The sequence below is a fragment of the Kogia breviceps genome, chromosome 14 (genome assembly GCF_026419965.1).
Source record: "Kogia breviceps isolate mKogBre1 chromosome 14, mKogBre1 haplotype 1, whole genome shotgun sequence".
NCBI lineage: Eukaryota > Metazoa > Chordata > Mammalia > Artiodactyla > Physeteridae > Kogia > Kogia breviceps.
In genome coordinates this window covers 84156072-84170324 of record NC_081323.1, presented here as the reverse complement: position 1 = coordinate 84170324, position 14253 = coordinate 84156072, and the positions used below count along the sequence as shown (strand labels likewise).

General features: G+C 58.2%; 1 protein-coding gene across 1 annotated transcript; it reads right to left on the bottom strand.

Moving 5' to 3' along the window:
• Positions 1-347: 347 nt before the first annotated feature.
• TFR2 (transferrin receptor 2) lies at positions 348-12997 on the bottom strand. The gene is made up of 18 exons (XM_059036386.2): positions 12962-12997; positions 12467-12719; positions 12180-12366; positions 9192-9332; positions 9001-9112; positions 8775-8897; positions 8265-8381; positions 7996-8135; positions 7475-7638; positions 6668-6787; positions 6150-6232; positions 6007-6070; positions 5851-5918; positions 5692-5768; positions 5514-5598; positions 5198-5425; positions 4699-4839; positions 348-1556 (listed from the first exon to the last, which is right to left on the bottom strand). Exons 1-18 carry the CDS (start codon positions 12992-12994, stop codon positions 1275-1277), a joined length of 2418 nt encoding a protein of 805 aa, XP_058892369.1. The 5' UTR covers positions 12995-12997; the 3' UTR covers positions 348-1274.
• Positions 12998-14253: the final 1256 nt, after the last annotated feature.

The window sequence follows — 14253 nt, the reverse complement described above, 5'->3', positions numbered from 1 at the left end:
AAGTGCAGCCCGATGAGACAGTGGAGCACGTGCTGGGGGTCCTGCCTCCCCTGGATGGGTTCTCACCTGTTGGCTCCCTGCCCGCACCCAACCACAGCTGCCACCCTCCTTCCCCAGTAGGGACCTGGGTGCAGGCACTCGGAGGGTCCACGTCTGGGTCTGGGTCAGGGTTGGGCACATGTGCTATATCTGTAGCAAGTCATGGGGCAGAACCCCGCGTGCCTATGGGGATCTGTCCCGGAGTATTTCCTTGTCTCAGGGACCTGGATATTAAATAACAACTTAAAAACCACCACGACAGGTTGAGAGACTGTGGAAGAAAGAAAAAAACTTTGTTCTTGCTTTTTAAAACATAATTATTATTATTTTGGGGCTGCATCTTATAACATGCGGGATCTTAGTTCCATGACCGCAGATTGAACCCACGCCCCCTGCACTGGGAGTGCGAAGCCTTAAGCACTGGACCACCAGGGAAATCTTGCTTTTTGAACAAGAGGCCCCACATTTTCATTTCGTACCAGGCCTTGCAAATTATGTAGCCGTCCCTGGTCCCAGGAGAAGGTACAGAGCCAGCCCCCGACCCGTGGTGGTCTTTGGAGAAGGGCCCTCCTTATTTCCTCAGGCAGTTTCCTTAGTTCCTTAGGTAACAGGAACAGCTCTTTTCCCCATGGAGACAGCATTCCCACTTGCATCCTCTCTGGCGCCTTCTGCCCGACCCTTCCCTAGCTCTCAAGGGAGGGATGACTGGGTGAGGTGAGGGTGAGGAAGATGCATAAAAGTGCCTGTAAACAACAGATGCCACAGGTGGTTTATTGAGGTTCAAACCCCAGCCCCTCCCACTGCAGGACACGGGTTGGCCGTAAAGTTATGGTCCCAGTGGAGCTTTCCCACCAAGAAGGCTGGCCAGGTCCCAGGGCCTAGGAAACCTTCCAGAGTGGTCTCTAGCTGTAGAGGGGGGGACCCTGCTCCTGAAGAGGAAGGGGACGTGACTGAGAGAGCAGATGCTGCTCCCTGATTAGCTGACGGTATGGCCATCCCATTATGGAAGGCACTGCTCACCTACACCTACATTGCAGGGCCTGTGGTGTGTGGGTGTCCACGTTGGCGTCATTGCTGGGGCCCTTGCAGGTACAGTAAGGGCTAAAAATGAGTCAGCAATGGGAGGTGGTGCACAGGCATCTGGGTCACCCAGAAATCACTCGAGGGGACAGCAGGCGGTCTCGGCAGGGGGCAGAGGCAGGGGCATGTGCCCCGCCCTCACCTGCCCACGGGGCTCAGAAGTTGTTATCGATGTTCCAGACGTCCCCGCTCAGCGCGTTGGCTGCCCCCTGCAGCGTCCAGGTGAGCAGGGCCAGCTGGCGCCGGAAGCGGCTCTCCTGGAAGCCCGGGCCCCGCGCCACCTGGGCCTCCTCCCCAAGGGCCCCGGGGCCACTCGAACGCAGCAGCCGCACGTGGTCCAGCAGGGCACCCAGCGTGTGGTCTCCGCGACCCAGGAAGATGTGGCGGAACGGTGAGTCGGCCGCCGACACGTACTGGGACAGGAAGTAGAACTCCACCTGCGCCGAGAAGGGAATCAGTTTGGAGCTCGAACAGCAGCTCCAGACCAACCTTGGGACCTCAGGCGCGCTTAATAAATATTGTTGAGCAGCCTCTTTAAGTCCCACCTCCCTTCGGCTACCCAATCAGGAATGGTCGTTCTGTAACGTCATCAGTAGTCAGGTAGGATGCGTCCTCCCACTGTGTTTTGGGTTGGATCCCTTTCTTTCTACCCCTTGAGCTTCCAAGTCTGCATCTTTCTTCCTCACCCATTCACTTCCCTGCCCAAAGCCTCAAAGAACGGTCTATCGTCCTGCTGTTCCTCACCTCCCCATACCCCAGTCATTCCTGCTCACCTGCGTGAATGCCCACAACCCAGAGTCAAACGACAAGGGGACAGGCCGGCCCTAATGAAGTGCCTGACTCTGGGCCCTCACCCTCCTGGCTCAGATGCTGTCGGTCTTTCCTGAGATGGCCGCGCTCCTAGCCCAGTTCTCCCACCTCTCTGCCAGCTTCTCCCGTTCCGTCTGCTCCCACCTGTGGGCGGGCGCAGGCTTCGACCTCTACTCTCTCCTCTCCTCATTACCTACAATCCAATGGTTTTCAACCCTGCCTGCACATCAGAATCACTTGAGGAAGACTTTTAAATTACCATTGCATGGGTGCCACCCCAGCAGAATCAGAATCTCTAGGGGTGGTCTCACACACTCATGTCTTCTTAAGTCCTCCACCTTTCACTCAGAGAGCTCATCCACACCCCTGGCTTCAACTGGGGCCTCATGGGGACAATTGCTAAGTCTACTCCACAAATCATCGCCTGGAATCCCGTCCCCCAGTCTGCTGGACCTCCCCACTGGGGTAGGGGGTACCCAGCCACAGCCTCACACACACGTGGACACCAACTTCTTCCAAAACCTGACCTTCGCACCCACTTTCCCTCATGAGCGTACCCCAGGTGCCAGGCTCTCAACCTCAAAGGTGAATAAGAGTTGGGTGGACACAGGGTCAGACTTTGGTTTCCAGTTTCTCTTTGGGGTCAGACTGCCTGGTCCTTAATTTCAGCTTCACCACTTACTGTGTGATTTTGAATAAGTCACTTAGCCTCTCTGAGCCTCAGTTACTGTGTACAATTAATAGCAAACTCACAGGATTTGGAGGAGTCCTACGGGAGAAAGTGAAGTAAAGCCTTAGCACATGATAGCCCTCAATAAATGGCAGCTGCTATTATTATTCTCCTCCTCTTCCCTCAACATCCAGTCTGTCCATTTTTCCTTCCAAATGTCTCACATCAGTTCAGTCCCCTCACCCACCCAGAGCTCAGCTATCACTAACTTCGTTCCCTTTTCAAGCCATTTACACTCTGGCCAAGTATTTCCTAAAATTCCACTTTGCCGACATCCCCGGCCTGCTCAAAAACCTTCCAAATTTCCTTGATGCCCAGACCCCCAAAACCCAAACATCCTTTTTTTTTTTTTGCCTTGCCGTGTGGCATGTGGGGATCTTAGTTCCCTGACCAGGGATCGAACCCGTGCCCCCTGCAGTGGAAGCTTGGAGTCTTAACCACTGGACCACCAGGGAAGTCCCAGAACCCAAACTTCTTATACTGGCATTCAAGTCTCCCCATAGTGGATCCGTAACCCACTCCCCTCTGCTCCTCCACAGGGCTTCTGTTCTGGCTCTGCTGGTCTACACACTACTCCCAAGGAAAGCCAGGCCTATTGCACTGCCATGCCCTTATTCTTGGTGTCTCCATCCTGAAACATGCTCTTTTTGCACCAACCCAAGTTCTGTCTGTTCCTCAAGACCCACATTATAGTCTAAAGCAGGGGTCAGCAAACATTTTTTTGAAAAAGCCAGATCGTAACTATTTTAGGCTTTGCAGGCCACACTGTTTCTGTTGCAACTACTCAACTTTGCTGCTGTAGCACAAAAGCAGCCACACACAATGGGAAAATCAACGAGCGTGGGTGTGTTAAAATAAAACTTCATTTACGAAAACAGGTGGCAAGGCAAATTTGGCCTGCTGGCTAGTTTACCAACCTCTGGGTTAGAACCACAGAGTTCCCTGGGTCTGGCCCAGCCCTGTTTGAGGTTCTGAAGCCCTGCATCTTTTACTCTCCAGCCCTGAATCTGAATCGTGTCCCTTACACACAGATGCCCTTTATCCCTTGGGGCGCACAATGCAACTTCAGGGATAGGGTGAGGGGGGTGTCTTTTTTTGTCTATGGAGTCTGGCACAGCGGGGGTTAAAGCAAGATCTGTGAATGAGAATGAATCGCCCATTCCAGGAGAAAGGAGCCAGGACCAAAGAGCAAGATGAGTGGGCTTGCAAACAGAAAGACGGTATGAGTGATGCCAAGGGAAGCAGGCAGGGACACAACAGGAAAAAGGAGCGGGGAGAAAGAACAAGACCTTGCAAGGGCCAGACATATCATCCCCAAACCGCGCATGTGTACACTGCGGGGTCCCGGTGCACCCCACACTCACTGAGGATGGCCCTGCTTATCATTTTGCCCTATAGACTTTTCCCCTCTCCTACAGTGCCTACCTACCCATTTCCAGAGATCAAAGGGCTGCAGGGTTGAGTTCTTGGGGTAAGGAAATGGAAGGAAGAGGATGGGTTGGAACTGGAGCTGGGGTGCAGGTTGCAAAGCATTCAAAGCTAAGCAGGAGGGAATAATAATCTTGTATAACTTTCACATGACACCTCCTCCAGGCAGCCTTTCTGGGTTTCATCCATCTCACCAGAAGTGAGAGCTCTCTACGCTCTGAACTGTTTACACCATTTGCACCTCCCAAGCCATAATCCTGTGCCTCTTGGACCATGGATCACCGTGGACATGCTTATTCTCTCCAGAAGAGAGAGAAGCCGGTGGGGAACCGGAGGGGGCGCGGTTGTCCCAGTTCTGCCATTCGGTGGCCTGGCGACTATGGCTAACGGGCTGACCCTCCCTGTCTCATCACTTTGCGGGCCCGCCTCTGTGGTCGCTCCAGCTTGGCGGGTCTGTGAGTCCAGGACTGGGAACGCCCAGAGTGCAGGGACAAATGAAAGTGGAACGAGGGTAGGACAGCGCACTAGCGCAGGGCCCGAGAGGAGGGGCCCCACGCCGCCGGAAGAGGGCTGGGCGGCGCGGCCGGCGGCCGGGCTGGGCGGGGCCTCACCCGCATAATGCGCACGTTGTACATGCGCGTCAGTCTTTCGTCGTTCTCCTCCGAGCTGTAGATCTCCTTCCGCAGCTTCTCGGCCGCCCGGATGTAGTCCCCCCGCGCCGAGTACACCCACTGGAGGGTCAGCCCGCGGGCCTGAGGGCGAAGGCGCGGGCTGGGGCCGGCGGCAGGGGCCATGACCCTGGCCTAGGGTGGGTGTCCAGGTGCTGGGGGACGGAGCCGGGACCCCGGGCCTGGCAGGAGTGGGGAGGTATAGGGGGACAGAATGCTGGGGGCAGAATGAAGGGAGAGAGAAGACCTGTGCGGTTGGGAGGGTACCAGCTGGGTCCTAGGGGCTTAGTGACTGGGGCAGGGGTAAAGGGGCCAGGTTGCCAGAGGGGCCCTAGACCAAGGGGAGAGGGGCCAGATCCCCTGGCCCGGGCAGCACTTTAATGGGATATAGCGCGCCCCCCCCCCACTGCTAGAAGCCGGGAGCCCGGTTGGCATCTTGGACCTTGAGGTCCCCAGAGAACTCATTGAGGCTGCCGATGTGCCTGAGGACCACATCCCCATAGCGGCCGAAGTCGAGGGGCAGCAGGTGATCGTGGCTGAGCCGGATGAGGAGCTGCCCGGCGAGCTGGGCCACAGCCTGGGCCACGGCAGGCAGGCGACCCCGCAGTACCCTGTGCAGGTTCTCATAGGTGTCGTCCTTCGTGTGCAGGAACGGGTACACCGGGCCATCCTGCCGGGACAGGGCGGAAGCTGGCGCGCGGGCACGGTGCGAACAGGCCCAGGGGCTGCCGCTCTGGGGCAGGGCCCGGAAGTCTCACCTCCATGAAGGAGAACTCAACGGCAGGGACCCCCGCAAAGGCCGTGAAGGAATAGGCACTGCTGTCCATGGGCAGCGGCCGGATCCTGGGGATGGGCAGGTTGGAGCGCTCTGTGGGTTCAGGGTCCCCCCACATATCCCCCCCCAGATCTCTTCCCTCCCCTCCCTGCCCAACTTACACCTCAGCTTCCCAGCTGTGATCGTTGAACACCACCTGCTCGAAGAGGGTCTGCCCACTGCGGTTAGGAGAGTCCACCTGGGGGCAGGGTGGGGGGCACCGGTCAGGCTCTGGCGGCCACCAGCTTCCCTTCATCCCCCACTCCTGGCCAGGCTCTTGCCTGCTTTAGGATGTTCTCGATGAGGCTGATCAGAAGGGGGCTGGTCTTGGCGTGGAACTTGTCATCCCCTGCGGAGAGGGATGCCGGGCTCAAGGCTTGGCCCGGAGGGCAGGGTGCACCGGAGGGGGCCCAGGTGGTGGCACTGCCCCCGCTCACCCAGCACTGCGTTGTCCAGGCTCACATAGACTACGGCTTTGAGGTGCAGCACGCTGAGGTAGCCCTGTGGGTGAGGGGCGTGGAGTATGAAATCCTCCTGCATCTCCCCACTGTCTGACGACCTGCCCAGGACCCCAGGTTACCTCCAGCCACTCCATGGAGCCCACACTCCCAAAGTCACCACCATCCCAGCTGATGAAGAGAAGACTTCTGCGGGGCCGGAAGCCTGGGGGCAATGGGGGTGCGGGGGGGGAAGGAGGGAGAATGGGCTTGACTGGGGGCCAGGCAAAGACCCACCTCTTTGTCTTCCTCTGTCCTGGTCCCCTGGGGTCTCTCCTTCCCTCCCATCAAGCCACCATCCCAGCGCATCTCACTTGGGTCTGCCCCGACTCAGCTGTATCAGTGATGGCGATTGCTTACACAGGGAATCTCCTGCTTAATCTTCACTCAGACATGGACTGTTAGTACTTTCACGTTTAAATGAGGAAATGGAGGTGAAGTGACTTGCCCAGGGCCACACAGCCAGGACACGGAGGAGCCAGGTTTGGAGCCCAGGTCTCAGTGGCCACCCTCCAGCCTGTGCTCGTAACTGGCTCTCTGCCCTGTCCTAGCTCAGACCACAGCCCCAGCTGCCCAGCCCAGGCCCAGGCCCTGACCTTACCATTGCTCACCATGGAGGAAAAGGTCCGCACCAGCTCCAGCAGTATGGCGGTCCCCACGGCGGACTTGGCTGCTCCTGGGCCCCATGCGTCCCTCTGGGCCCCAATGACAACATAGTGATCTGGGGGAGGGGATGTTGGGGCCCACCTCTTACATGGGCAGAACCCAGAGGCTTCTCCCTCGACCCTGGGAGGGTCCATTTCTCCAGGACCCTCACATTTCTGCAGCCCCGGCCCTGCAATCCCTGCTGCCCCTGAAGAGAGCTCCTCTCCTCCCCTTGACCCTTCCTGGGTGGGCTGCTCCTTCATCACATTGCCTGGGGTCATTCTGGGCTCCATTACGTCCCTGATTGGTGTGCCCCTCTGTTCACCAAGTCCTGACGGGTTTTAAATCTCTCTCTAACCCTTCCCACTCACACCCCCCCCACCAGCATCCTCATCTGAGCCGCATCACAGGCGTCCCTGTGCCTCTTCCTTCAGTGCTTCTAGGTACCACACTCTTTGGCTCGAGAACCCACTTTGACTCCCCACTGTTATCCACAACAAGTTATGCTTGAAAGGCTCATCTATTTAGTCTGACCTCCCTTTCATGCTGTAACATCACCCAACTCATGCTTGCTCACCTCTGGTGCTAGGGAACTCACTACTGTGCAGAACTGCCCATTCTGTCTCGGGACAGCTTCAACCGTGAGGCCTCCTCACTGCCACCCGCCTCAGTCCCAGCCCACCTCCAGCTTGCCAGCCTCCCTCCCTGCTAACCCCAGCCCCCCCGCTGCAGGGCGTGGGTGATGCTGGGTAAGCACGCACACCTGGCTCTGAGCGGCCCTCGATGCAGCCAAAGATGTTGCTGATGGGGGTGGAGGCCCTGTGGTTGTTGACGCCTAGGTGCAGGCCTGGCCCAGGGCCCAGGCGATACGGGGAGACTGGGAGGTGCCCCTGCCATTCCTGGGGGGCCACAGGGCCTTCAAGCTTCCTGGGGAGGGGTAGAGCAGAAAGGGTTAGAAGTGGCAGAGAGTCCCAGGCTATAGAAGAGCCCAAAGCCCCCGCTTCACTCTTTCTCTCCCTCCCCCTGCTCTGGCTCCAGCTCTCTGCATCTGTACTCTGCCTGAGGGGCCAGTGCAGCCAGGGCTGCCTTGGACAGTTGTGCAGGTTGTGTCCTGCTCAAGAGTGCCCAGCAGAGGTGGGTGTGATATCCAGCTGGAGCTCCACTCGCCAAATGGCAAGAGGCCGTGCCCACCCAGAAGAGCCACCTTGTTCTAGCTCACCCAAAGGCACCTTATGGCCTACCTCTCCCTGCCTCCTCCCCTCCTGGTCCCTACATGGCCCCCACCTCAGTAGGAGGGAGGCAGTGTCCGCGCTGATGGGCTGGGCTGGGATGCTGGGGAGGCCCGAGGACTGGACCGGAGGGAACTGGGTTTGATTGAAGGAAGGGAAGCCAGGTGTGTAGGGGTCTCCCGTTCCCAGGTGCACCTGTGGGGAGACGGTTGCCCACGCTGAAACTGTGAGCCGGGCTCCCCAGAATAGGGCGCCAGCCTCATCCTAGGCAGGCTGTGCAGCCCTGGGCCCACAGGAAGGCACCACTGGCTCCCCGAGACTCACATGTCCATACACAGCCCGGTGGCCGGACAGGCTGGGCTTGTGTGGGCCCTGGGAGAAGTCTGCCGGGTCCGGGTACATGAGCACTCCTTGGGCCCCAAAGTCCTGGGCACTGGCCACCTGGGGAAGGGAGGTGGCTAAGGACCCCTTCTCCCAGAGACAACGGATTTATAAAGGCTGAAGGAGCAAGTAAGAGTGGAACGGCACAGCCTCTGATCTGCAGCTGTGCATCCACAGAGAGGCTGTGGGCACCCCCCGGACCTCGCCTTCTGCCCTCCCGCAGTGCCTCGGCAGCCCCCAAACCTCCCTGTACCCCACATTCCCTCCCGTCTCTGTTCCCCACCCCAACCTCCTGATTTTGTTCCCTGCCAACGGTTTCTTACGACCCATTTGGTTCTCCCTTTTCTCTCTGTGACCGCCTCCTAGACGCTTCCTATTTGCCGCCATCCGCTCCCCGGACTCCCCAGCCGCACCCTCCCCGCTCCGCCCCAACCCGCATCCAGGGACCCTCACCTTCTGGGCAAAGTTGATCACCCCCAAGCGCACCAGCAGGAGGCGCCCCTTCAGCTCCACGCCCCGGGCCCGCAGGTCCTGCAGGTCCTCCGGCCGCCCGTAGTGGGCGTACACCAGCTCTCCCTGGGGGAGGGGAGCGCGGGGAGGACAGTGAGGCGCGCCCCTGCTCCACCGCCAGGGAGCGCGCACGCTGCCCCATCCTGGGGCGCCGGCAGGGGGCGCTCACCGTGGCGTTGCCCGTGGCGCTGTAGGGGCAGTAAACGTCCGGGTCCTCCAGTGGCAGCTGCTCCCCACGCTTCCCGGCGGCATCCACCCAGTGCAGCGCGTTGGGGTGAACCCTGAGGAGCGGGGGTGGTGAGCGTCCCCTCCACAGGCTGCCCACGCCTCCTCGCCCCCACCCCCACCCCCTGCACTCACGGGTCCGGGAACTGCAGCCCCACGTAGTGCGTGTCCATCCACACGTGGTCCAGCTTCTGGCGCAAGAGCACCGCGCGGAGGTCCTGAGCCAGGGCTGCCATCCCGGCCGAGCCGGCTACCCTTTCCCGAAGGCTGGTTTGCCTGCGCCAGGGAGAGGAGGGATTGGGGCGTGGGAGGAGAGAGGGGCAGGGACTTCTGGGGACCTGGAGGAGAGGGCGGGAGCGGGGGAAGGATGCCAGAGGTGTGGGATGGCCCCAGCCCCGGGCGGTGAGGGGCTCTTAAGGCTCTCCTGCCATCACTACCAGGCTCGCCATGGAGGGTCTCCAGGGCCTCTTTCTGCTTAAACCTCAGCTTCTGACAGCCAGGGGTCCTGTCCACCACCCCTTAGGTTCTTCACAGGTCAGGCCAAACTCACCAGTCTACCTACTGTCCCCTCCACACATACACACACTGGCCTGTGCTTTGCCCCCGGCATGAAAACACTTTTCTTCCAAAGGGCTGTCTGGGCAGAGGTGAGGGGCCCTGCATCTCTCTCATCCTCCAGCTGGGCCTAATGGAGACACCTTACACCAAGTTTGCCGGTGGAATCTGGGGTCACTTGTCTGCTTGGAGACCTCACCCTGTCTTCTTCCATAGTCACCACCTAACTAGCCAGCCTGCTGTCACCGGAACTCTCCCTGATCTTCCATCTCGCCTGTGCCGGCATGGCCCCTGCATAACCTCTCTCCCAACCAGCTCCACCTGTGCTCTTTCCACCGCAAACAAACTTCCCTTCTCAGCATCATCACCAAATACGCCTTCTAGCTTTTGCCTTGGCAGAGACCTGGCTGTCCCTTGGGAGGCCAGGTCTCCTTCGGGACATGTGAAAAAGGCAGCTCAGGCTCTCATACCACCCAGGCCCAGAGAGGAGGTGTGCTTCTGGCTCCACTGTTCACGTTTCTGACCATGAAACTCTCTTCCGTCCAAGTCCGTGCTGTCCGGCAGTCCCACCCTCTGTCCTTCCTCGCTGCTGTTATCTTTTAGCCAATTGGTCACTTATCCACTCTCAGTGAAGACTTTGGCATCTGGCCAGCCACCTCCATGGCCACATCCTGGATCTTGTCCCCAGAACTCCATCTCTGGAATACTGATCCAATTTACCGAACACCTACTAAGTGCTAGGCATGGTGGTAGGTGCTGGAGACTCCAAGATAAATAGGACACAGTTTATCATATAAATCTTAAAAGTCCCAGAATCTCACTCCCTGACCGGAGCTTTTCAGGTTGGAACTCACTCCCTTAGGCTCACTATATCTGTTTTTCAACCCCATGGAGCGCTCCACACTGTCCAATTTCTCCATGTTTATCAGCTCCTCCCTGGTTTCCCTTCCTTCCCCATCCAACCCAGAGTCATACATCACCTCATTGCCCGCTCCCTCTCACTGCTCCCGTCTTGCCTCCCTGCCCTTTGATGGCATCCACAGTGCCACCCCCCACCCCCCCTAGATCTGTCAAACCATCCACTTGCTCAGGCTGTACCCAGACTACTAAGTGTTGCTCAACGGAAAAACAACAACAACAAAAAACACCATGCATGTAGGGACTTCCCTGGTGGCGCAGTGGTTGGGAATCCACCTGCCAATGCAGGGGACACGGGTTCAAGCCCTGGTCCAGGAGGATTCCACATGCCGCAGAGCAACTGAGCCCATGCACCACAGCTACTGAGCCCACACCCCACAACTACTGAAGCCCATGTGCCTAGAGCCCGTGCTCCACAACAAGAGAAGCCACTGCAATGAGAAGCCCATGCACCACAATGAAGAGTAGCCCCCGCTCGCTGCAATTAGAGAAAACCCACGTGCAGCAACGAAGACCCAACGCAGCCAAAAATAAATAAATTTAAAAACAAAACCAAAACAAAAAAACATGTATGTTGTTGATGCCACAGATTCAAGCAAAGTGGATCCTGCAGTGTATCAACAAATAATAATACACTTCGATCAAGTTTATGTTGATCCCGTGAAGACAAGGAAATCTATTAATACAAATGACTACATAAACGTTAAAGAGGAAAAATCATGTGCTCATCTCAATACACTCTGGAAAAGTATTTGAAAAAAATATTGATTCTTGTTCCTCCTTTCCTGATCATTTGAAAAAAAAAGAAAAAGTCTTAGTAAGTTAGGAATAGAAGGAAACTTCCTTAATTTGCTTTTAAAAACCTAACTGGGGGAATTCCCTGGTGGTCACTGCCGAGGGACCGGGTTCAAAAAAAAAAAAAAGCGACAATGACAAAGTATTAGAAAAATAGTCCTATGAAAGTTCAGAACTAGGCAAGGATATTTACTATCTCATCACCTAAATTTATGTCCTCTCCAATGCAATACGAAAAAGACATAAAAGATACATGCATTGGAAGAGAAGCTACGCGTCTCTCACTAAATATAGATTATATAATTTTCTACTTAGGAAACCCAGGAAAATCCACTGAAAAAATGATTCCTGACCTCTTCTCTGGACCTTCCCCGGGCAGCTCCGTCCCGGTAGGAAAAGGTGACCTCAGCAGGACCAAAGAAACGCTAGCCTGCTCACGCTGGGCTGGCAGACCCCACAGATTGCGGGATGGTCTTTGCCCACGAATGCATTTGCTTCTTTTTCTGATTCCCTAAGTCCCCCCTTCTCAGAGCCCCCCAGACCTCCCCACTGACACAGGTCAAAATCCAAGCTCCTCAGTGTGGCATTCAAGACTTTTCCGGGTCTGTCCCACTTCACATGTGGATGCTGGACCCCTCGGTGCTCATCCAGTCAGCTCCCCCAGCTTCCACATGGGTCATCTGCTGCCCTCCCTCCCCTCAGCTGCAAACGCCTTCTATCCTTCCCAGGGCCACTGAACAAGGAGGCCAGGGCAGCAGGTGGAAGGACTCAGGGTCCAGGCTGCAGAGGAAGGGAGGCTGGGTCTGAGCAGATGATGGTTTTTGAGGGCCTGGAATGGGACCGGCTGATCCTCACCTGATGGTATCTTCCAGACGCCCCTCCCCCAGGTGCCGCAGAAACATGGCCTGGAGGTCGCTCCAGTACAACGTGCCCTGGTGGGAGTCCGGGCCCAGCTCGTGGTTCACGTCCTCGCTGACCACCATCACGTCATCCCCACATGCCTGGCAGGACCCCCGGAAGACCACGTAGCCCAGGAGGAAGGCTGGTGGGTGGCAAGATGGAGATTCTCCTTGTGCCCCTCTCTGGACCCCAGATATCCCCCCCAGCCCAGACCCTCCACTGGGGGTGGGGATGACTCTCACCCCCAGTGAAGATCAGGAGGGCTGTCAGGACCAGGTAGGGGGTGGCTCTTCGTCCCGCTGCTGCCCAGAGTCTGGGGTTTTGCCGAGCTGGTCGAGAGCCCAGGGGCTCGGGGCCCCTCAGCTCCATGGGGAAGAAGTGGGCCGGTGGCTCGGTCCCCTCCTCCCTGTCTTCCTCTTCCTCCTCCAGGGGCCCCTGCTGGGTGCCCTCCACACGCTTGTAGATGGTCTGAGAGGGTCCTGGGGACAACCTTTGCTGTAGGGGGCGTGGTGGACATGAAATCGGGGAAAGAGGCCTGGAGGATGGGGAGGAATCTGGCAATAACAGGGTCAGTGACTTCGGGGTGCCATAAGCACAAGGCAGGGGAGAGGGTCCCAAGAGGCAGGCTGGAGGGGAGAGTAGGAGGTGGGAAGGGGAGGGGCCAGCCTTGAGGTTTGGGAGGGGACTGAGGACCTGGAGAGAAGGCCTAAGGGTCCCCCAACCCCACTCTATCTTACCGCTCTCTGGAGTAGACCCCAAAGCCGCTCCATGCTCGTGCCCCCTCCTGAGCCCTGCAGTCTGGCCCCCACCCCCGGTGATAAACCGTTTGTGGGAGCCCCAAGAGGCCCCTTATCAGCCCTGGCAGGCAGCCTGAGCCCAGGCCCTTCTCTGCCTCCGCCGTCCCAGGGTGGGGGCACAGTCCAGGCTTCAGTTCAGCCTTCCAGACACGGCCCCCAGCCCAGGCTAGAGGATGAGGGGCTGTGCCCTCCCCTGCCAATCCCTCTGCAGTCCCACTCCTGCCCTCTTCTTGCAAAACAATCAGTTTTTTGGCCTTGGGGCAGACTTTGGCCTCTAGTTCCCGTCAAGGCTGGGGGAGGAGGGCTGACGGCTGGGGGAGGTGGAGATATGGATGCCCCCTCCACCCTCTTGCTTCCTCCCCTCCCAACGTCCTTGGGGACCCCTTCCTAAGCTCCCCACCATGAACACCTCTGCCCCTTCCTCATCTGGCCTGCAGGCTCCCCAATACCCAAGCCCTGTAACACATTAGCTGCCCTCCCAGTGGGATCCCTAGCTGAAGGGGCCACAGTGGTGTGACCTGGGGTTTGGCCTGGCCATATGGGTGTCTGTCCCATTGGAATCAGGCTGCAAGGGGGGTGCAGGCTCCTGCTGGCTGCTGGGGAGGGAGGTGCATGGGTGGGAGCACATGGTCAGGCAGGACCGGCGAGTGCACCCGGATGGGGATCCTGCCTGGAGTCAGGGATCTGTGGGTCAAGGCCCACCAGGCGTCAGTGGAAAGAGTCCTGGCCAAGGCATGGGCAGAGCTGGGTAACGTTGGACGAGTCACGGTCCTCCCTGGGCACCTGTGCCTCTTTGGTTACCAAAGGACTTGGACCACACGGGTATCTATCTCTTTGGGGTCTCGGGACCTCAGAACACAGGCACAAACTACTAAGTTTTACCTACAGTTTCAGGCCGGGGGCAAGGAGCTGTGGAATGGAAGGGCTCAAGGGCCTGGTGTCGGGGTCTTCCTGGGAGACCTCAGTTCCTACCCAAGTTGGGAGAGAAGTTCTGAGCTGCTGGGGCGTACCGGTGTCACAGTCCCTGCCCCACTGTTGTCACCGCCTAGCACCCCGGAAAAGACAGCGCAGTCCCATCTCACCTGAGCTGTGGGTCCAGGGGTGCTTAAGTGCGGCCTCTCGGGAGGCCCGAGGACCCGCCCACCCAAGGTCCCCCCTCCGGCCCCGCCTCTGGGGCGGCTCCTCGGCTCCGCCCCGCCCCTACCGCCGCATCCTCTCTCCCGCTCCCACTT

Excerpts from the sequence above, each read along its gene's own strand:
- TFR2 (XM_059036386.2), bottom strand. The coding sequence starts at position 12,994 with ATGGAGCGGCTTTGGGGTCTACTCCAGAGAGCG. Across the intron at positions 9,113-9,191 it reads GGGCTGCAGTTCCCGGACCC|GGTTCACCCCAACGCGCTGC; the intron begins GTGAGTGCAGGG and ends CCCGCTCCTCAG. Across the intron at positions 5,426-5,513 it reads TTGAGTTCTCCTTCATGGAG|GATGGCCCGGTGTACCCGTT; the intron begins GTGAGACTTCCG and ends CTGTCCCGGCAG.